At 42.5% G+C, this 21685-nt stretch overlaps 1 protein-coding gene across 8 annotated transcripts in view; it reads left to right on the top strand.

The window, feature by feature from the left end:
- The window catches only part of ZNF532 (zinc finger protein 532), a 129260-nt gene extending 115948 nt beyond the window's left edge, over positions 1–13312 (top strand). For 4 of the 8 annotated variants that reach the window (XM_023218332.2, XM_023218330.3, XM_023218333.3 and 1 more), the window contains 3 exons: positions 6127–6239; positions 8603–8750; positions 10821–12802. In XM_023218332.2, coding sequence (XP_023074100.1) covers positions 6127–6239; positions 8603–8750; positions 10821–11315 — 756 coding nt within the window. In that variant the 3' untranslated portion in view covers positions 11316–12802. Of the gene's footprint in view, positions 1–6126; positions 6240–8602; positions 8751–10820 lie in introns of all 8 variants that reach the window. The other 4 variants (XM_023218334.2, XM_023218335.2, XM_023218336.3 and 1 more) reach the window with 3 other exon arrangements.
- Positions 13313–21685: the final 8373 nt, after the last annotated feature.

Below are 21685 nucleotides of genomic sequence, written 5' to 3'. Positions count from 1 at the left end.
CTTGCTCTGTCACCCAGGCTGGAGTGCAGTGGCGCTATCTCTGCTCACTGCAACCTCTGCTTCCCGAGTTCAAGTGATTCTTGTGCCTCAGCCTTCTGCGTAGCTGGGATTACAGGCATGTACCAGCATGCCTGGCTAATTTTTGTACTTTTAGTAGAGACAGGGTTTTGCCACGTTGGCCAGGCTAGTCTTGAACTCCTGGCCTCAAGTGATGTGCCCGCCTTGGCTTCCCAAAGTGCTGGGATTACAGGCATGAGCCACTGCAACTGTCCAGAAAGATTTTTTTGTTACCTTAATAAGTCATTAGAGAAATGCAAATTAAAACCACAACAAAATATTACTGGCCACCCTGTAGAATGACTGAATTAAATAAAGTGGCAATGCCAAATGCTAAAAGATGGCAGAACGGTGGGAGGTCCTCTCCACTGCTGGTGGACATGCAGGGAATAGCCGCTCTAGAAAACAGCTGGACAGTTTCCTATTTAACACATGACTTAGTAATCCCGCTCCTGAGTGTTTACCCGAGAGAAATCATATTCACAGATGAATGTTTATAGTAAACATTTGTAGTGGCTTTATTCATAATATCAAAAACTAGAAACAACCTAAATGGCTTTCAGTTGGCAAGTAAACACAGTGGGGCATATCCACACTGGAACACTACTCAGCAGAGAAAAGGAATGAATACCGATAGACCCAACAGCTTGGAGGAATTATACATGTATTATGCCGAGTGAAGGAAGCGAGACTGAAAGCTTCACGTGTACTGTATGGTTCCACTTATATGACAATTGGGGACAGCAAAACCAGAGATAGAAAGCAAATCCATGGCTGCCAAGAGTGGGGTCGAGGGGTCGGGGTTGATTATAGAGGGGCATGTGGGAATTTTGGGGGATGACACAATTGTTCTGTATCTTGACTGGTGGCAGTTATTCAAAGAACTCTACTTTTAAAAAAGTGATTTTATAAACTGTATCTCAAACCTCAATTTTTTTTGCAGTAACAATTTTTTTGGATATGTGCTATATTCACATGGTTTAAAAATTTAAACAATATGAAGGAATATGGTGAGGTTTTAACTCCTAAGTTTCTTATCTTGAAGTCTATTTAGCATATGTGCATGTATATTCTCATTCTTCTAACACAAAACACAGCTTCCATCTGTAATTTTGTATACCAGTACTTTCTCCACTTAGTAGTTATGGTTCTTTTCATATCAGTGCATCGAGATCTTCCCTCCATTTCTGTAGCAGCATGGCATCTTGTATGAGTGCATGCATGTATTTAGCCAGTTCTCCTTTGATGGACCCACTGTCCGCGATGGTGCAGTGAATAACCTTGAACACAGTCACTTCCGCTATAACGCTTATGCTGAAAATATAAATTTATTCCAGTGCCACTGATCTATTAGAATAATGGGAGCTTAACCTGAATTTCATGTTTGCTTATGTGTGATTTCATCCCTGAGAAATACTACATGACTACAGAATACTGTGGAGTTGTGTAAGAGCACACAAAACACACATACACACAACACACACATCCCCAATTTCACCAGCACCTCCCTCTCACTGTGGGTCACAGCCATCCACAGCTGGTATTGCAAGCTTCCCTTCCACTAAGACTGCCCTCCTTCCCCCACTGCCCAGTAACTCACAAGCTGTAACTCTCTGACCTCCACAAGCTCACTGCAGGTCTTCTTCAAGGTAAAGTGCAGTGTTTTTTTGCATTTCTTAACCATTTGACGTAGTTAATATTTTCATTTGATGTGTCACTGACAAAGTCTTGAGTGCTGTCTCTGTGACTCGATTTTTGCTAGAGACCCTGTTTTTATTGTTGAATTTTTGCATAGTGCGGTCATTTTTAGGAGCACTGGTGTTGCCTTACAGCAGAAATGGGCTGTAGTAAGTGTGCCGGTCTCTTCATTAGAATAGATTGCCCGGTGGGAAGGGGTCAGAGCTTTAAGAGTGAATTTTGGAGGGACTGCCTGCTGCTGTGCTATATTTAAATCACGTCATTGGCTTGGTTTTTCCTTTTTCATAAAAAGGTGTGATGATGGAGCTGAAGGGCATGTGTCAGCAAGGGTTGAGGATAATCCTGTACCCTGCAGTCTTAAGTTTGTGGGAGTTTCTGGCTGCATGATGGTCATTAAGGAGGCTCTTGCATGTTGGCGCAAGGCAGATGCCTCATGCAGGTAGGACTCCCAGGAGGACAAGGTGAGATGTGGATGCCTCCCCAGATCTGGGTATGAAGTTACGACTTTTCTCGCTCTGACTTCCCCAAAGTCACCGGAAACAGATTCATAAGCAGAGAAACAGAAAGGACCAGTTATGAGAATGGGAAGTTTCTGATTGTGAGGGAAGCCCTATGGCAAACCGAGACACGTCCACCAAGTGCCCTCCAGGAAGAACGGCTTGTCGAGGCAGGACCATCCCAAGCACAGAAGCAGCACAGGGTAGAGCACGCATAGCACCATCACTGGAGAAAAGGAGGCGGGGTTAATGCTTGCTTCCCTGAAGCTGCGAAGGTGAAAGCCAAAAGTGAGAGAGGAGGAAGAAATTTTAGGAAGTACACCCAAGTGTTTATTTTGATATTTTACTCTCAAAAAGTTTTATGTTAAAAACTTTGGGAACCCTGCCAGCTTATCAGTTCACTATGTCTTTGAAGAGTTCTATTTAAAAACAAAGTAACTCGGAACCGAGTAGGAAGACATGTTCCTTTTCTGATCTTAGTTAACTGTTAAAAAGTCCACTCAAAGCCCTCAATCTCAACTTATAGTACAGTAAAGCCAGGAGGAAGCAAACGGCCTCAAGTCTTAGAATGACGGTGGTGGGCTTTACACTGGAATGCCGTTTTCACACTTTTTAAACTTATAAAAGCAGAAGGAGCTAGTAATACTGAGGAACAGAAGTTAGGAAAATAAATTTGGGAAAGCACCTTTGAATAAGTTTGTTTTTAAAATCTAACAGAGGAAGAAAGTCATTAGGTAATTGTGACCAGGCAGGTTTGATCCAGAAACTGGTGTTTTAAACCTCATTTTCTTGTCACCAGTGAATTGGAAACCCTGCTCTTATTTTTGAATTGCAGAGTTCATTTCTGCATTTCTCATAAAGATGCTGAAACAGAAGGATGTCTCTCACACATTGATTCATCTTTTGAAAATAGCTACTGATTTGCTAAGCTGCTCTTCATTTCTTACCTTAGGGTTTTCTTATTGGCATTTCTGTGTTAAAATTGTCTTGATGTTAATATTACTACACAAGAAGAAATATAATATTAAACCTGTCACCTTAATAGGAAATCTAATTTTCCTTTCTGTGGGGTCTCTTGCCCTATTGTATTGTTAGATACATTTTTCTTTATAATCTGTTTTGGTGAAGCAGTCTTGCTTTTAGATGTCTTGACTTTCAGTTGATTTTTTTATTTTTTTGAGATGGAGCCTTGCTGGAGTGCAAGCTGGAGTCCAGCCTTGCTGGACCCAGGCTGGAGTGCAAATGGCACAATCTTCTTGGCTCACTGCAACCTCTGCCTCCCGGGTTCAAGCAATTCTTCCTCCCCAGCCTCCTGGGTGGGGTAGCTGGGATTATAGGCACCCACCATCGTGCCTGGCTAACTTTTGTTTTTGTTTTTTTTGAGACGAGAGTCTTGCTCTGTCTCTCAGGCTGGATGGAGTACAGTGGCCTGATCTTGGCTCACTAAAGCTCCACCCCCCCGGGATTCATGCCATTCTCCTGCCTCAGCCTCCTGAGCAACTGGGACTACAGGCACCCACCACTATGCCTGGCTCATTTTTTGTATTTTTAGTAGAGACGGGGTTTCACCGTGTTAGCCAGGATGGTCTCGGGATGGTCTCGATCTCCTGACCTGGTGATCCGCCTGCCTCGCCCTCCCAAAGTGCTGGGATTATAGGCATGAGCCACTGCACCCGGCCCCAGTTGATTTTATATGTAGAAAATGTAAAAAGCATTAGATACTAGATTTTTAAATATCTTCATTGAAATACAGAACTATTGTTCATGACTTTAAAGCTTTAAAATAAAGGCTTGTTACCTCTTATTCACTCTTTGGCTGCATAAATGCTAATCCAAAAGGTTAGGGATTGCTCTTGGTTTATTTTGTGTAATCAAATCTTGAAGAATATTTTTGGGTGGCACCAGCTTCTTTGCTTTGTTCTCTCTCCTGTGGTTTCCCCCCGAGATGAACAGCATTGGTATAACTTTTAGCTTGGAGAAGAAATTTTCTCCTTTGGATTCAAGACGCTTTTGAATATCTACCAGACTGATTTGGTTTATTTAAAAGACAGTGTTTTTCTACTCTTTTTTAAGTGGAAGTTGGATGCATAACTTGACTATTACAAGAGCATTTCCTGACTGGTGTGTCCCACGCTGCCTGTCCCCTTTGTTAATTGTCCCGGTGGCCTCGAAGCATCCTGGGAGGCAGGCACTGTTGCAAGCCCACCTCGCAGGGGTGGGAGTGGACATTCGTGCAGGTTGAGTGGCTTTCCCCAGGTCCTGTGATTCATGAGGCAGAGACCAGGTGCCAGCTCATCTTAGGTGCTGCCGGCCAGACTCAGCCACTCCAATTTGCCTGCCGATTTGAACGAGGACATGTTTGTCAAGCAGTTAATGAGAAATGATTTTGAAAATTGTAATCAGTCTGGGCACAGTGGCTCACACCTGTAATCCCAGCACTTTGGAGGCTGAGCCCAGCGGATCACTTCAGGCAGGAGTTCTGGAGACCAGCCTGGCCAACATGGTGAGACCCGGTCTCTACTAAAAATACAAAAATTAGCCGGCCGTGGTGGTGGGCGCTTTTAGCCCCAGCTACTTGGGAGGCTGAGGCATGAGAGTTCCTTGAAGCCAGGAGGCGGAGGTTGCAGTGAGCCAAGATTACGCCACTGCACTCCAGCCTAGGCAGCAGAATGAGACTCAGTCTCAAAAAAATGTAATCATTTCTTTATCATGTAGCTTGCAATCACAATGTTATCTCACATGAAAACTTCTTCCTACTTCAGTGTTTAATGAGTTTAGAGCCAGATTTTGTTCCATTCATGAGGCTTGACAGCTCTTTAATTTCCTTGTAATATGACATTGTTTAGTTCTAGACTGTTATGCATGTCATAACCAAAGAATTTGTTTTAAAGTTAAGCCACTAATTTACCTCAAAGGTTCTGCGTGGAGATGCATTCAATTAACATATCTCAGCCTGAGTGGGAAACTTTTAAATATAAGAAAATTCGGCTTACCTACTTGACAGCGTTTGCTGTCTCTCTCTCCCTCATCCGCTAAGTATACCAGCAGGCAGCCTCCTTAAAATTGTTTCAAAGTTATGTGTTCTTGAGATGATCAAGTGATATTATTTAAAACAAAAATCCTTCTAGAAAACTTCCCTTATATAATGAATAATTACTTAGTCATTAAAGGGTAGCCAGAGATTTCATTTAACATGGCATACTAAATAAAACAGCATATTCCATCTACCACAAATTAGGTAGTGGCTTTACTTAGTATTTACTGATATGTTTTCATATATTTTCAGTAAAAGATTTATATAATATTTCAAATACCTGGATGTTTGTGTTGAATCAAAAACCTGTGTTTTTGAGGGAGAATTTTTTTTTACCCTTATGATAGTTGAACCCATCCTCCTAAAATTAGCCCCGTCATGGTTACCTCAGCCTTGTCCTCATTTTTATTTTTATTATATATTTTTTAAAAGTTTTCTGGTTTTGTTACTGTATTCCTAAATACAGGTTGAGTATCCCTGAACGGAAAGTTTGGGAACACAAGTGTTTTGAATTTTAGATGTTTTTGGATCTCGGCATATTCAAATATACATAATATCTTGGGACTCTAATTGTGATATTTGTTCATGTTTCATATAAACCTTATATACATAGCTTGAAGGTACTTTTATAAAATAATTTTAAATTTGTGCATGAGACAGTTCCAACTGTGACCCGTCACATGAGGTCAGGCATGACATTTTCCACGTGTAGTGTCATGTCAACACTCAGTTTTGGATTTTGGGACCTGTAATAATGATTTAAACTGTTACAAAAGAGTTCTTAATTGTTTGAATGCATCTGTTTTCATTCTCTTAAGTGACTTTCTCTCCTTCCTCCAGCAAATGAAGAAACACCCCTGCCGCCAGTGTGACAAGTCTTTCAGCTCGTCCCACAGCCTGTGCCGGCACAACCGGATCAAGCACAAAGGCATCAGGAAAGTGTACGCCTGCTCGTAAGTCCTGGTTTCTAACGGGACACAGTCAGAAGACTCAGGAGGAACCTCTGGAAGGTTTTTAGTGTAGTACCATCAATTTGCTATGCTCCACATTTGCTAGATTACATTTCTATTATTGTTTTGGCATAGAGGTTTTGGATTGGGTTGTCACACTTAAATATGAAAATAAAAAGGAGCATTTTCTTGCATATCTCAGGTACATTTTTTTCTGAGACCGTCTCACTCTGTTGCCCAGGCTGGAGTGCAGTGGTGCAATTTTGGCTCACTGCCACCTCTGCCTCCCAGGTTCAAGTGATTCCCCTGCCTCAACCTCCTGAGTAGCTGGATTATAGAGGCACGTACCACAACTCCCAGCTCATGTTTGTATTTTTAGTAGAGACGGGGTTTCACCTTGTTAGCCAGGCTGGTCTCGAACTCCTGACCTTGGGTGATCTACCTGCTTCGACCTTGTAAAGTGCTAGGATGATTACAGGCGTGAGCCCTGGCACCCAGCCTGATCCCTGAGTGTCCTGGGGGAGCAATTGATTGGCAGTACATGGTCTCTCTGCACACACCGAGGTGATTTGGCTAGCTTCAGGGCTGGTCACAGATTCAGTCCTCGGCTGGGCCCCTTTGCAGTCACAGCATATCCTATCTACCACAAATTAGGTAGTCGCTTTACTTTGTATTTACTGATATGTTTTCATATTTATGAATATATGAAATTTTTGAAAAATAATCGACCTATTTTAATAAAGCAGGCCAAAGATAGTTTAGAAAAGAGGTTGGCTGGGGGCAGTCACCACCGAAGGTGGGGCAGCCTGTGACCAAATCCAAGGGACTGGGTGGGCCAGCATCAACCGAGACTGCAGTGGACAGTCATAAGCTGCTACTTCATACATGAACACCAGAACATATCTCATCATTAGTGAAAGTCTATCACTCAACTCAACTGGAATGTGCCTGGAGTGGGTTGATAAGAAGAAAGCATGTCTCATGAGAGAGCCAAGGACCCTGAGGCTAAAAGCACTGAAATGTTACATGGATGTCAGTGCAGGCCAGGTGGACCCTATGGATCGGGAGAGTCATGAAGGTTGGCTGTCAGATTTGCGGGGGGTTATAATTGGGTAGGAATCATCTGATTCAGTGAAGTTGAAGCTGTTTAGTGAGATAAGAGTGATTATGAATAAAGTCTATGTGTTGAGACCAAATCAAAAGAATCAGAATTTAGAAGGATGCTCTGGGCCAAGATGACAGTGGGAGGTCTGGCCCATAATGCTTCACTGATAGGTTTTGTTTATTTCCCCATGAACTTACCATAAAATGCTAGGATTGTTCCACTAACTTATGGCCAACAAAAAATTCATCCTCATGGAGAGTCCCCGTCCTTTGTGGGTGATGCTGGCTCCTGCCACTGCCGTGCAAAGGTCTCTAATAGGATGTCATCAGGGTTTAGGGCCAATCATTATAAATTCCTCCGAAGCCATTTTGAAGGCAGATTTGAGATCACAAGAGACTTTTTGTCCTTCCCTGCAGTAGCATTATTAATACCTGGTTTTATAGCAGCCATAATGACTAGGGCCATTACCTCTTTTTTTTTTTTTTTTTCTTGAGACGGAGTTTTGCTCTTGTTGCCCAGGCTGGAGTGCAATGGCACGATCTCGGCTCACTGCAACCTCTGCCTTCTGGGTTCAACTGATTATCCTGCCTCAGCCTCCTGAGTAGCTGGGATTACAGGCACGTACCACCATGCCTGGCTAATTTTGTATTTTTAGTAGAGACAGGGTTTCTCCATGTTGGGCATCCACCCGCCTTGGCCTCCCAAAGTTCTGGGATTACAGACATGAGCCACTGCACCCAGCCAACCTGTTTTCTAAACTATCTTTGGCCTGCTTTATTAAAGAAAAGAGGTCAATTATTTTTCAAAGAAAAACTATTTTTGATCTGCTTATCATCTACTGAGTGACCACACATACTCGACTACCATGAGTATAAACATGCATGTTGCTTTTGTGCTTGGAGGCATTTGGGCTGGACACTCATGTCTGTCACGGCAGAGGATAGGAATAAATAGCAGCACGAAGGAGTCAAGGAGGGACTTGATACTAACGTGTTCAGCATGGTGCTCATTCTGAGAATACTGAGTCATTGAAAACTTTTGAAATGCAATATTTTCCCTTTAAAATTAAAGCCATCTAGACCTGTAAATTAAGGAACACTCCTAGCAAAATGGCTGCTTGCATGTTGAACTGTGGTGTGAACTGAGCTCACTGGACCTGTCTGTGTGAACGGATGGCTCGGGAGGCCCTTCAACCATGAGTTCCTCCACAGGAGCTTATTTTGTCAGCAAGTGCGTTATCTCCTTGCCTTTCACCCCACAGGCACTGCCCAGACTCCAGACGTACCTTTACCAAACGACTGATGCTGGAGAAGCACGTCCAGCTGATGCATGGCATCAAGGACCCTGACCTGAAAGAAATGACAGATGCCACCAATGAGGAAGAAACAGAAATAAAAGAAGACACCAAGGTCTAACACTGCAGATGTTTGCTTTACAGTGAAATTGTGTTGACCTGCTTTTCCCATTCTTTTTTTTTTTTTTAAGTTTTTGTTGCATAGTTACGGTTTTAAAAATTCAGACTGACTGGGCACAGCGGTAATCCCAGCACTTTGGGAGGGATCCGCCTGTAATCCCAGCACTTTGGGAGGCTGAGACGGGCGGATCATCTGAGGTCAGGAGTTCGAGACCAGCCTGGCCAACATGGTGAAACTCCGTCTCTATCAAAAAATACAAAAAGTAGCTGGGCATGGTGGCAGGCGCCTTAATCCCAGCTACATGGGAGGCTGAGGCTGCAGTGAGCCAAGATAAAGTCATTGTACTCACACCTGGGGGACAAGAGCGGGACTTTTCTCTCAAAAAAAAAAAAAGTTTAAAGAAATAGTTTAGGCTGGGCACAGTGGCTCATGCCTGTAATCCCCACACTTTGGGATGACAGGGCAGGCTGATTACTTGAGGCTAGAAGTTCGAGACCAGCCTGGCCAACATGGTGAAACCCCGTCTCTGCTAAAAGTACAAAAGTTAGCCGGGTATGGTGGAGCTCACCTGTAATCCCCAGCTACTCAGGAGGCCGAGGCAGAAGAATCGCTGGAACTCAGGAAGTAGAGGTTGTAGTGTGCTGAGATCATGCCACTGCACTCTAGTCTGGGCAAAAGAGCGAGACTCTGTCTCAAAAAAAAAAAAAAAAAAAAAAAAAAAAAAAGATATTTAAAAAGCCCTCCTGTCTTTGGTGCTGTGCTAGGTCTGGAATGTAACCAAGTAAAAGCTTATGTGTGCTTTCAGGGAGTTAATCATTGAGTAAAACCTCATCAGAATACAAGTCAAACTGGTGTGGCATTAAAATACAATACTTCAAGTGCTTCTGGTGACGTGTGAAGCCAGGCTTGGTGGCTCACACCTGTAATCCCAGCACTTTGGGAGGCTGAGGCAGACAATCACGAGGTCAGGAGTTAGAGACCAGCCTGGCCAATATGGTGAAACCCCGTCTCTACTAAAAATACAAAAATTAGCTGGGCATGGTGGTGCATACCTGTAGTCCCAGCTAAGCGGGAGGCTGAGACAGGAGAATTGCTTGAACCCAGGAGGTGGAGGTTGTAGTGAGCCAAGATAGTGCCACTGCACTCCAGGCTGGGCAACAGCGCAAGACTCTGTCTCAAAAAAGAAAAAGAAAAAGAAAAAGTGTGTGCAAAGGTAGCTTCAGGTCATGGCCACATGTGAAGGTGCACATGAACAGAGCAGAAAAGCTGGGGCAGAGAGGAGGGACACATGGGCTTGGGAAGGGGATTCAAAGTGGGATTTAGAGCCCTGGAAGGGAAGGATAAATGGCAGATGCAGCAGGGGAAAGGATGTGAAAGAAAGGGTAGGGAAAGCTTCCAGTGGCTCTCAGTCGAAAAGCGAAATCCTGACTGTCTTTCTCACAAGGGGCATTACAGTCCACCTCCGCATCTCTCGGACCCTGGTTCCTGCGGGCTCCCGGAGCACTCCTTCCTGCTGGCTCTGGCCACCCTTCTGCCCGCACTCACAAGCCTGTTCCCACCTTAGGCCTTGGCACTCACAGCTTCCTATGCTTGACTGCTTTCCCCACACTGCATCAGGTCTCTTTTCAAATGTCACCTGTCACCAGGCCGTCGCTGACCATACCACATCACCTAGCAGCTGCACATACACCCCCAGTGCTTCCCAGGGCCTGCATCCCACCCTGCTTGGTTGTCCTGGGTCTGACGTGCTGCGTATTTTCTAATTTGTTTCTGTTCATCTAACTCCGCTGTAACAAATTCCAGGAAGCTAGGAGCTCATTTGTCCACTGCTGTGCTCAGTGGCCAGAGCAGTGCCTGGTAACAGCAGCTAGTGGGTTTCTGTCTGGAGTGGAAGAAAGGCACGGGCCTCTGGGTGGGGTGGCAGACACACAGCTCTAAAGCCCCTAAATCCCAAAGCGTTCAGCACTCGTTTTCCTGGCAGCTCTAAAGTAAGAGAACCGATCATTTATCAGCCACCAGGAAGAATGGTTTTCAATCGTATCATTTGTTCTCTTTCCCTGAAAGGTCCCCAGTCCCAAGCGGAAGTTGGAAGAACCAGTTCTGGAGTTCAGGCCTCCCCGAGGAGCAATCACTCAACCATTGAAAAAGCTGAAAATCAATGTGTTTAAGGTTCACAAATGTGCCGTGTGTGGCTTCACCACCGAAAACCTGCTGCAGTTCCACGAACACATCCCTCAGCACAAATCCGATGGTTCTTCCTACCAGTGCCGGGAGTGTGGCCTCTGCTACACGTCTCATGTCTCTCTATCCAGGCACCTCTTCATCGTACACAAGTTAAAGGAACCTCAGCCAGTGTCCAAGCAAAATGGGGCTGGGGAAGATAACCAACAGGAGAACAAACCCAGCCACGAGGATGAATCCCCCGATGGCGCCGTGTCAGACAGAAAGTGCAAAGTGTGCGCAAAAACTTTTGAAACTGAAGCTGCCTTAAATACTCACATGCGGACACACGGCATGGCCTTCATCAAATCCAAAAGGATGAGCTCAGCCGAGAAATAGCCACAGATGCTCCATGAGGAAAATCCCTGTCCACATTGGAATAAAAAAGACATTTTTGTTACAAAAGGTTTGCAGTATAATAGAGTTAACAGTACTGTCTAGGCTGTTGCAATATATTCTCTTTCAGCGTACCTTCCTTCACCTCGTCGTATATATCCTCGATAAGTATTAAAACAGTATTTGAGTTTCAAAGAGTTTGTATATATTTAAATGAATAACTTTTTATACTCTTTGTTACATGTTTGTATCAGTATTTAGTGGAAAACCATTTGAGTTGTTTTGGGTTAGAATTTTTCTTTTTGTACTGTTTCTTTAAAACAGAGTTCTTAGTAACAGGGGCAGTTCCTGAATTCAAATAAACCATTTTGTATGTTTGGATTTTGAATGGGTTAACTAATTACAGGCTAAAATAATGCCTTTTTTAGTGTTTTTAATTTTTAGAATTCACTACATAAATTGTAAGTAATTGTGGGTCTCAAAAACACTAGGAACTTTTAAGTGTCTTAGCACTTCCTCGATGTGCCTGCCCTGAGGGAGTGAGTTCACCTTTGAGACAACTGCGCTCCACTGTGGGCGTGCCTTTGTCTTCAGGCCACGCCGAAGGGTGTTTGAAGTAGCCTTGCAGGTTGCTCCTTTCCCGGGGTGGATAAAAACTGAAGCCAGGAATCTAATAAGGAATGCTGATTTCCTCAATTCCATTTTGAGGAATGGGGAAGGCTATTTTAAAGAAAAAAAATGGGGCTGTTTTTCTGGGCAGATCTGCAAGGCTGGCTTTAAGAGCACAAGGAGGGAAAGTAACGAAAGGGCTGGACTACTATAAAAGTTACAAATACGTAGTTAGACCAATAGATTTATATAGTCAGGTTTTTGTCATGTAATTTATTAACTATTACAGAAACACAACTAAGAATATCAAGTATTTCTCTGGCTCTTGACAGAAAAAATAATCAGTTGACTTAACCCTTTGCTGTCAAAAGAGTTGGCGTTTCCTGTTCTGGGTGCTACTGCCAAACGTTCTGGTACTTAGAGTCGGGATGCACAACTTCAACCACCGACTTATCAATGCAGCCGCCTGTGTATTACAATTGGCCGTTACCTTAAGCACTGAGCCACCCGGGTTTAGTTCAGCCATTTCAAGAGTATATTTAACGTCGGTAGTTCTGCTTTATTAAAATGCAGCAGAGGTACTCTTCTGTCCCTTCCGTTTATAGTTCTCTGAGAGAGTTCTATTTTTTGGTTTCGTTTTGTGTTTTCTTTTGCATTTTATATCTTGTATTTATCCCTGAACATGTTTTGTACTTTTTTTTTTTAAGAAAAGGAATTCTTTTGTGTATATATAGATACTTGCATGATATACTGTAGTCAACGTTCGGTTCCTCGAAAGGTCTTGCTGCTGTCAGGTGTTATGCACTCCATCCATCATAACTGTATGAAACACATTTCATATGTAAATAAACGTGGGACATTTGGCCCTTGTGCTTCTGTGAGAGAGTTATTGACGGTGGGTCTCTGACATCTTTGTGAATCTTGGGAAGTGATTAATTGCAGGGACAAGCTACAGGATGTTGCAGAATTCTTCCCACTCAGAAGAATGGCATATTCGTTCTCATTAGTAATCAGCTATTTTGTCACTTTCTTGTTGACTCCATCAGTACATCGGTACAATCTGAGGGTGTGAATTTCAGCTTGAAATTCCATTGCTGTTACTTGTTATGGTTGTATTGCTCTAAGTTGTATTCATAGCACTTTTATGTTTCTGCATTTGAACCTTGCAATAAGCCTGTGTGGTAAGCCACATAGGTCCGAATAACCTACTTTTACAATTGAGGAAGCTGAGCTCAGATTCAGTTATTTGCCGAAGCCCTCATAGCTGGTAAGTGGCTTTGCATATTAGAACCCAAATATTTTGCTTTCTAAATCTAATGCTCGCTCTATGTGGTTATGTACATATTGACAAATATTCATTTATTCAACAAATAAAAAGTATGTACAAAACATGATACAGAATTTTTGTTTTTGGCACTATGACTTTATAAATAACCTGAAAGTCTTTCTACTCTTAAGTACCCAGAGATGCTTAATATAAAATTAACACCTGTTAAATGCGTAGATGAGAAAACAAAAATTTTTTTAAATGTCCAGAGGTCCAAAATGAAACTAAAATCTAGATTCCAGAAAAGCACTACACAATGCTGTAACCCTGGGGGAAAACCTGGATTGTTCAGCTGAAGAGGGAATTGGTAAACTGGAAGATAGCCCTTGAGAAAATTAGCCTCAGCACAGAGATAAAGTGACCTTTCCAATATGAAAGAGAGGTTAGGAATCAAGAACAAAGGGAGAAGATCTAGCTTCAGTTTAATGAAAGTTCCAGAAAGGGGGACTAGAGGGAACTGGGAAGGTAGTGTAGAAAATCTTAGCCATTAATGAAAGACATTAATACTTGGGTCAACAGTGAATGCTCAACAACATCATGCTGGGACATAAAATTCTGCCCATTCTTCATTAGTTGTAGATGCTGGGTGTGTGCATTTGAGGAGAAGTATAACGTGAGGTATGCTCAATTCTTAGGAAGTCCATGTACTCTTGAGTGCAGAAGTGAGAGCTAAGCCTGAAAGAATAGGCTTAGGCCAAGTTGGAAAAACCCTTTTTTTTTTTTTTTTTTTGAGATGGAGTCTCGCTCTGTGGCCCGGGCTGGAGTGCAATGGGTGGATCTCAGCTCACTGCAAGCTCCGCCTCCCGGGTTCACGCCATTCTCCTGCCTCAGCCTCCCCAGTAGCTGGGACTACAGGCGCCTGCCACCTCGCCTGGCTAGATTTTGTATTTTTTTTAAGTATACACGGGTTTCACCATGTTAGCCAGGATGGTCTACGATCTCCTGACCTCGTGATCCACCCGCCTCGGCCTCCCAAAGTGCTGGGATTACAGGCTTGAGCCACCACGCCCGGCCGGAAAAACCCTTGAATGAGGCCAGGTATGGTGACTCATGCCTGTAATCGCCATAATTTGGGAACCCGAGGTGGGTGGATCACCTGAGGCCAGGAGTTCACGACCAGCCTGGCCAACATAGTGAAACCTCATCTCTATTAAAAACATAAAAAATTAGCTAGGTGCAGTGGCAGGTGCCTGTAATCCTAGCTACTCTGAGGCTGAGGCAGGAGAATCACTTGAACCTGGGAGGCGGAGGTTGCAGTAAGCTGCGATTACACTGTTGCACTCCAACCTGGGCAACAAGACCAAAACTCCATCTCAAAAATAAAACCACTGTGAATGATAGAATGAAGGGGTTTGTATTGATAGAGGTAGTCATTTGGACAGGTGAGTGACAGGACCCAGTTAATGGGTGGCAGTGTTTAGGATGGAGTATTATCAATCAGGATAGGTCGGGTTATACTGTGGTTATGACCTTAAGTCTAAATAGCTTATCACAAGGCATTTCTTGTTCACATTCAGTGTCCACTGTGGGTTGGCTAGAGGCATGGCTCTGTATCTCCTTGTCCCATTACCCCACTATCAAAAAGCTGCCAGTTGTGTGGCAGAGGGAAAATGCAATGAAATGCTGTGGCCCAGAAGTGACAGGTGCCACTTCTCACAACTCACTGGCCAAAACCAGTCATGCGGAGCCACCTAGTCACAAGGAGGCTGGGAAGTGCAATCCTCCCACGTGCCCAGGAGGCTGAAAGTATTTGGCCATCACAGGAATAACGTTTAAATTGGCATAGCTATGGTCCTGACACAGTAGGAACACTTGACCTAGGGTAGTGGGAGTAGGCTTGGAAAGTGGCTTCAGCTGTAAGTAGCATTTCAGATATAGTTTCCAAGGGTTTCTTAATGTGGAATACAGAGAAAGTCTGATCTGAAAGTTCAAGCTTATGTGATTCCTTAAATTTTTTCTCAAGGTTTAGGTTACTTAAAAATAGGGAAGTAGGCCGGGCACGGTGGCTCACACCTATAATCCCAGCACTTTGGGAGGCCAAGGCAGGTGGATCACCCTAGATCAGGAGTTCGAAACCAGCCTGCCCAACATGGTGAAATTCTGTCTCTAATGAAAATACAAATGGCGCCCACCTGTAGTCCCAGCTATTTGGGAGGCTGAGGCAGGAGAATTGCTCAAACCCAGGAAGCAGAGGTTGCAGTGAGCTGAGATGGTGCCACTGCACTCCAGCCTGGGTGACAGAGCAAGACTCTTATCTCCAAAAAAAAAAAAAATTATATATATATTATGTATATATAATATATACATAAAATATATAATACCTATATTTTTTTTACTTCCTATATATATATATATGGAAGTAAAAATTAAGAGCTGATCACCGGGAAGATGATCTTAAGTTTCAGGTATACATACAAAATATGCTTTTGTTTTTATGTGTTTGGGTGATAGATCAATAGCTGAGTAACAAATGCATACAGAAGAATGTCAGCAAAATGTTACTTGCAAAATGAGAAAAAGGAAAATGTAGGCTTACACTGCATGGCAAAGACCACTTCTTCCTCCCAAACACATTTTCTGCAAATTCCTTACTCCTACCACAGCAAGTAGTCCAAAGAACAGCTGTTCTACCCTGAAGCTCTGGTGGGCGTGCCTCACCAGTGTCAGCAGGCTAGTGAGTTTCCATCCTAGGTTCTTTGACTAACAGTGAAATTTCCTCTTGAAATTTTTGGGCAGCCAAGAAATTTATAAAATATGACTCAGAGAAACCCTTCATCTATCCCAAAGGATAGTCTGAAAATAAAAAGTAATGTGCCAAATGTAGGATGCTATTTATGCCATTTAATTTACACACACACACATATATGCATATGCATGCACACACACACACGCATGCGTGCACACACACACACACACTTTGCAAATTTCAGATGCTGTAAGGATTCCAGATTGTAGTTCTTAATTTTAACATACATCTTCTAAATAAGGAACCTACCCTTAGTTAGCTACCTTAAAAACTTGGCTCCTACTCAGGAGGGGTAATACACTCTGCTTAAATGGATCCTTGAAACTTCTTGTTTTCTTTGACAATTTTTGTTTTTGTTTTCTCAGTTTTGAATCTCACATCCTTACCGAGTTAGTTGTAAGCCTTTGGAATATGACAATGTGAATGTCTTTCTTTATAAAGATCATGGTAACCAGAAAACAATCTACAGTAGATGCACAGAATATAAATAGAAAGGAATATTCATAACATCCCACTCAGCAAACTACAAACCAGCAAGACAGGGAGAAACAAAATACATCCCCAACAACCAGAAAACAAATTATAAAATGGCAGTAATAAGTTCTCACCTATCAGTAGTTACTTTGAATGTAAATGGGTTAAATTTTCTAATACAAGGACAGAGTGGCTGAATGGATTAAAAAAAAGACCCAAGTACCCAACTGTATGCTGCCTACAAGAGACTCAGCTCTCTCTTAAGGATGCACATAGACTGAAAATGAAGGGATGAGAAGATACTGTATGCAAATGGAACCAGAAGAGAGCAGAGGGTAGCTATACCTACATCAGACAAAGCAACTTTAAGTCAAAAGCAACAAAAGAGACAAAGGACATTATAAAACAATGAAAGGGTCAATTCATCAAAAGGATATAACAAATATAAATGTGTCCAACATTGAATGAAACACCTAAACATATAAAGCAAATATTAATAGATCTGAAGGGAGCTAGAAACTATAATACAATAATAGTAGGGAACATCAATACCCCACTTTCAATAATGGATGACCGTCCAGACAGAAAATTAATAAGGAAACATTGGACTTGAACTACACTTTATGACCTGACAGACATATACAGAACATCCCATCCAACAGTAACAGGATACATATTTTTCTCAAGTACACACAGAACTTTCTCCAGGATGGATCATATGTATGGCCACAATACAAATCTAAACAAATGTCAGGGGGTCAAAATTATATCAAGTATCTTTTCTGACCACAATGGTATGAAACTTGAAATCAGTAACATGAGAAATCTTGGAAAATTCACAAATATGTAGAAATTAAACAACATGGGTCAAAGAAGAACTAAAAAAGAAAATCAAAAAAATTCTGAGACAAATAGAAACAACATACCAAAAACCTATGGGATGCAGCAGAAGCAGTTCCAAGAGGGAAATTCATAGCAAGAAATGCCCGTATTTCCGCAAAAAGTCTCTCCTCGTGCTACTAGAAGTTTCTGGAGTAGCGAGTTGTCATTCTATAGTCACTGTTACCCCCAATCAACCCATTCTGAACAGCCCAGCCTCAGTTCACATGGTTTGAGCATGAGGCTGAATTTGAGACTTGGCTTCTCTCAGTCTTTTCAGAGTATTTTCTTTTCACATCCATTTTTTCTTCACAGTCCCAGTGGATTTTGAACGTTTTAGTAAAGATTCAATACATTGGATAAAGCTTTCATGATCTTAGCCTACATTTTTCTAGGCATTTGCTCATTCATATTTGCTGCCTTCTTTGGAAATCTAGATTTGGGGGTACCCTAGATCCTGTTTCAATTACAGTCCCAGCAGAATGCAGTACAGCACACTGAAAAAGGTTTAACTTTCAAGAAATTAAGGAAGGTACTATATACACAGAGCTGTGTGCTGGAATAAGGCCTGAGAAGCCTGAGTAGGGGTGGGAGCTGGAGCTGGAACTGTGGGAAAAGGGCACTCAGGAGGAGCCACTGCCAGAGCCACGGTGAAGCCAGGAAGGTATGGGGAGCGGAATCACCGGTAAGCTGTCTCATCACACTTAAAGATTTCCTGCCCACACCTCCCACCTGCCAAAGCTAAATACAAGCTAGAGGACAAAGCAGCCACAGTAATAGTTTATAAATGTCCGTGGGTTGGGCACAAAACAGGACAAAGAAGGGTGGACAAAGGATCTGGGTTTCCGAGTGGAAGGTTATAATGATCACTGACACCTGGCATGCACTTTCAGCAGTACGTGTTCTATGCCTGTTTAGTCAACATGCATCTCATGCCCTATAGGTAGGCTCTCTGATGGAACATGGTACTTCAGATTCTACATTTACCCTTTCTAATTACCTTGCCAGGTTTCTCCTGGAATTATACCTTTTCCCTAGTGGTTATTTTTATGCAAGGAAACAGAATCGCACTTCCCAGAAGATATTCCTTACCAGTTTCTAAATTCAATTTATGAGGTTAGTTCTGACTCATCACATAGCACATTTATAATGTTTCCCAGTATTTAAGGGAACTGATTATTAAATTTGCCATGCTATTTTATTGCAAGTTGCTTATCCTCAAGCTTTTCTTATAGTTAGAACTGTACATTACACGACCATGGCAGATCTGTTTGCAAACACAAGCCTTGGCAAGACCATGTTTTCACCCGGGGGAGTTCTATAATTAGAGTCCACCACAGCACACCTCCAAGTCCAACTCAGTTCCAGAAAGTGTGGGTTTCGCCCGAGTCCATGAGTCATTTCCTGACCTTCAGGTCAAATCATGCTTTATTGGATTGGTTATTTTTGGAGAACAAATGTTATTTTTTAAGAAAGAACAAGGTAGGCACAGGTCTGCTGATCAGAGAGGATGGTGTGATGTTGACAAGAGTTAATGGGAAGTAGAGCAGCATCTTCCACCCTTTCCACGGTGGAAACAGATGCATCTGTAAGCAGGAATAATGAATGTCTCTACTTTGCCAGTTCAGCTCAGCACCTGAACTTCCCTTTCCAGTGTTGGGGGCACCTGCCATTAAATGAATCTTGGCAAGAGATGGATCTTACCTCCCACTGCAGAATCCAGAAGGTCACTCGCCCTGACTCCCAGCAGCCTAACTTCAGGCACGGAGTGACCAAAACTATGCTCCTACTCGACTCTTCAGTAGGTGATACAAGAGAGCAGGCCAGTTAAACACATTTGTCTGGTGGCATGATGGTGGCATGGTGGCAATGGCCGTGGTGACTCTGAATTGAGAGTAACTTTGTGAATTGTCAAGGTGAGGGAAGTCAGTTTGTCTGTAAGGAACTACTGGATTGTCTTGGACACAAGCAGTGGCAACATCATGGGAAGAACCTAAAGTTTAGGCTCTTGGTTCCCTCTGAATAAGACACTAGCTAAACAATGTGCCAGTATCCATTGTTTCAGAAGAGACCAAGATAAATGGAAGCGAGTGCCTTTCAATTGCTGTGAGACCAGCCCCGGAAGACCTCCCCGCTCCCGTCACCATACCTAACCTCACCTCCTGTCACTTCCCCCCACTCCCACGTCACTCCCTCTTTTTAGTTCCTATCCACGATTCACACTCCTGTTACAGGACCTCGGCACATGCTCTTCCCTCTCCTGGACTCTTTCCCCAGTTCTCCTCATGAGGGCTTTTCCCATGTTTCACATCCGGTCCACACAGAAGTCCCCTACCTGGAGAGCCTTCCCTGATTCCCTTACTGAAATGTGCCCACCCCACCGAGCACACACCTGCCTTGCCACTCTCCATCTCTGCTTCCCCTGTTATTTTTCTCCCTGGCACTTATCACTGCCTGACATGATACACTTATGTGCTAAATATCTGCCATCCCCTGGACAAATGTTCTAAGATTTTCCATGAACTCTCTGCTTGCTTTCTATCTGAAACTGCCATTTCCTCTCATTGCAAGAGGCATTCTTCCTTTTCCAGCCTGAGAGCAGTGGGTATTAGTTATATTTTCCCCTGTGATCCTTATTGACAGTCGAGACTGATCCTTGTTTTCTCAAACCCATTGCCAAGTGATGGGAGGCCGAATGCCCTTTCCTTTTCAATAGTTACTTGAATAACATCACCATGTCATAAATAATAGCACCAGCCAGTTGATTGCTGTTGCTTCCGGAAATGTTAGAGGCCTGCTTTCAGGAAACGAAGGCATTATTTATTTTCATGTCCTATTTTTATGCCCAGCAAACTGCTTGCAAAAAAACAAAAAACAAAAGTTACCTAAAATATTTTTGTAAAATGACTGAGCCTCCTTGAGCCTTGATTAGTCAAAAATTTTTTTTTCTTAGGGGTTGGGACAAACAGAAGGATCTTGAGCTATTAGTTACCCAGAAGTAAGATCCTCTTTTTCCTTTTTATTTAGGTAGTATTTTAAACCATCGTAAGTGGTCTTTATTACTAATGATTAAAATGTAGAGGTGAGTTCCGCTCATTATATTTTTCCCCACTTGAAAAAGATGAAGTATTTAATGCTGAATTCTAAAAGCAATGTCATTCTTACTTTCAGTGACTACATGACACCAGCAACTAACCCGGGAATAAATCCAAGTTTCAGAGATTTTTCTGTTTCATCATTCATATAGACTTCCCTTGGTATTGGCAGTGGGAAAGTTCCAGAACCACTTCCTGTGAATACCAAAACCCACTGATACTCCCGGATATAAAATTGTCTTGTATTTGCATATAATCTACACACATTCTCCCCTATACTTTAAATCATCTCTACAGTACATACAATACCTAATACGATGTAAGTAGTTGTTACACTATATTGTCTTTTTATTTGTACTTTTAAAATTTGTTTTTTTTCCCCTCTGAATATTTTCTTTCAATCTATGGATTTGAAACCAGCAGATAACAAAGGACTGACTGTATTCAAATTGTCTAAACCTCTAGTTTTTTCAATCCCCTCCCTTACCTTCTCCTAAAGTAGAAAGATGGTTAAGCAAATCAAAACCCAAAAAGCAACTTGGCAGTGAGAGCTCTAATGCTAACAAACATTTATTTAGGACTCGGGATTCTATCAATGTTTTTGTATCATGAGCTTTAGGCTCATGCTATAATGCAACTGTGTGAACTGGGCTGAGTTCACAGTTTTACAGATACGGAAACTGAACCTGCTTCTGTAAGAGCCAAGACTTAAACCCTGGTTTCTGGCACCAAATTTGGTTTCCTTTTTCCTACAAGTTGTTGATTTATCTATATATTCCAAGTTGGATGCTTTCATTTTTGCATCGAAATTTCAGTGTCGACTTCAATTAAACAACACTTTCAGAGGTGTTTAATAATAACACATTAATGGTAAAAAAAGAAAAAAAAAATCTTTTGTATTGTTTGTTTTTTGTACAGATGGGGTTTTGCCATGTTGCCCAGGTTGGTCTTGAGCTCCTGAGCTCAAAGAAATCTGCCTGCTTCAGCCTCCCAGAGTGCTGGGATTAGAGGCCACTGTGCCTAGCCGAAAATACTTTTGAAGGTAGATGCAGAGGATTTCAAAGTTAGAGACCTAAGAAGTAATTTGTACAAGGACCATCTGAGGCTTGAATCTCTCTAATGCCTTCATTCATGGTCAACCAACAGCTGAGCACTTCCAAGGCTGGAGACCGTGATGTCATTTGAAAGAGCCCCAGTTCATCTTTGAGTAGTTTTGACTAGAAAATTCTGTGTTTTAAAGCTG

This window comes from Piliocolobus tephrosceles, chromosome 18 (assembly GCF_002776525.5).
Source record: "Piliocolobus tephrosceles isolate RC106 chromosome 18, ASM277652v3, whole genome shotgun sequence".
NCBI classification, from domain to species: domain Eukaryota; kingdom Metazoa; phylum Chordata; class Mammalia; order Primates; family Cercopithecidae; genus Piliocolobus; species Piliocolobus tephrosceles.
The sequence above is the reverse complement of the archived record's forward strand: the minus strand, read 5'-3'. Positions and strand labels throughout refer to the sequence as shown.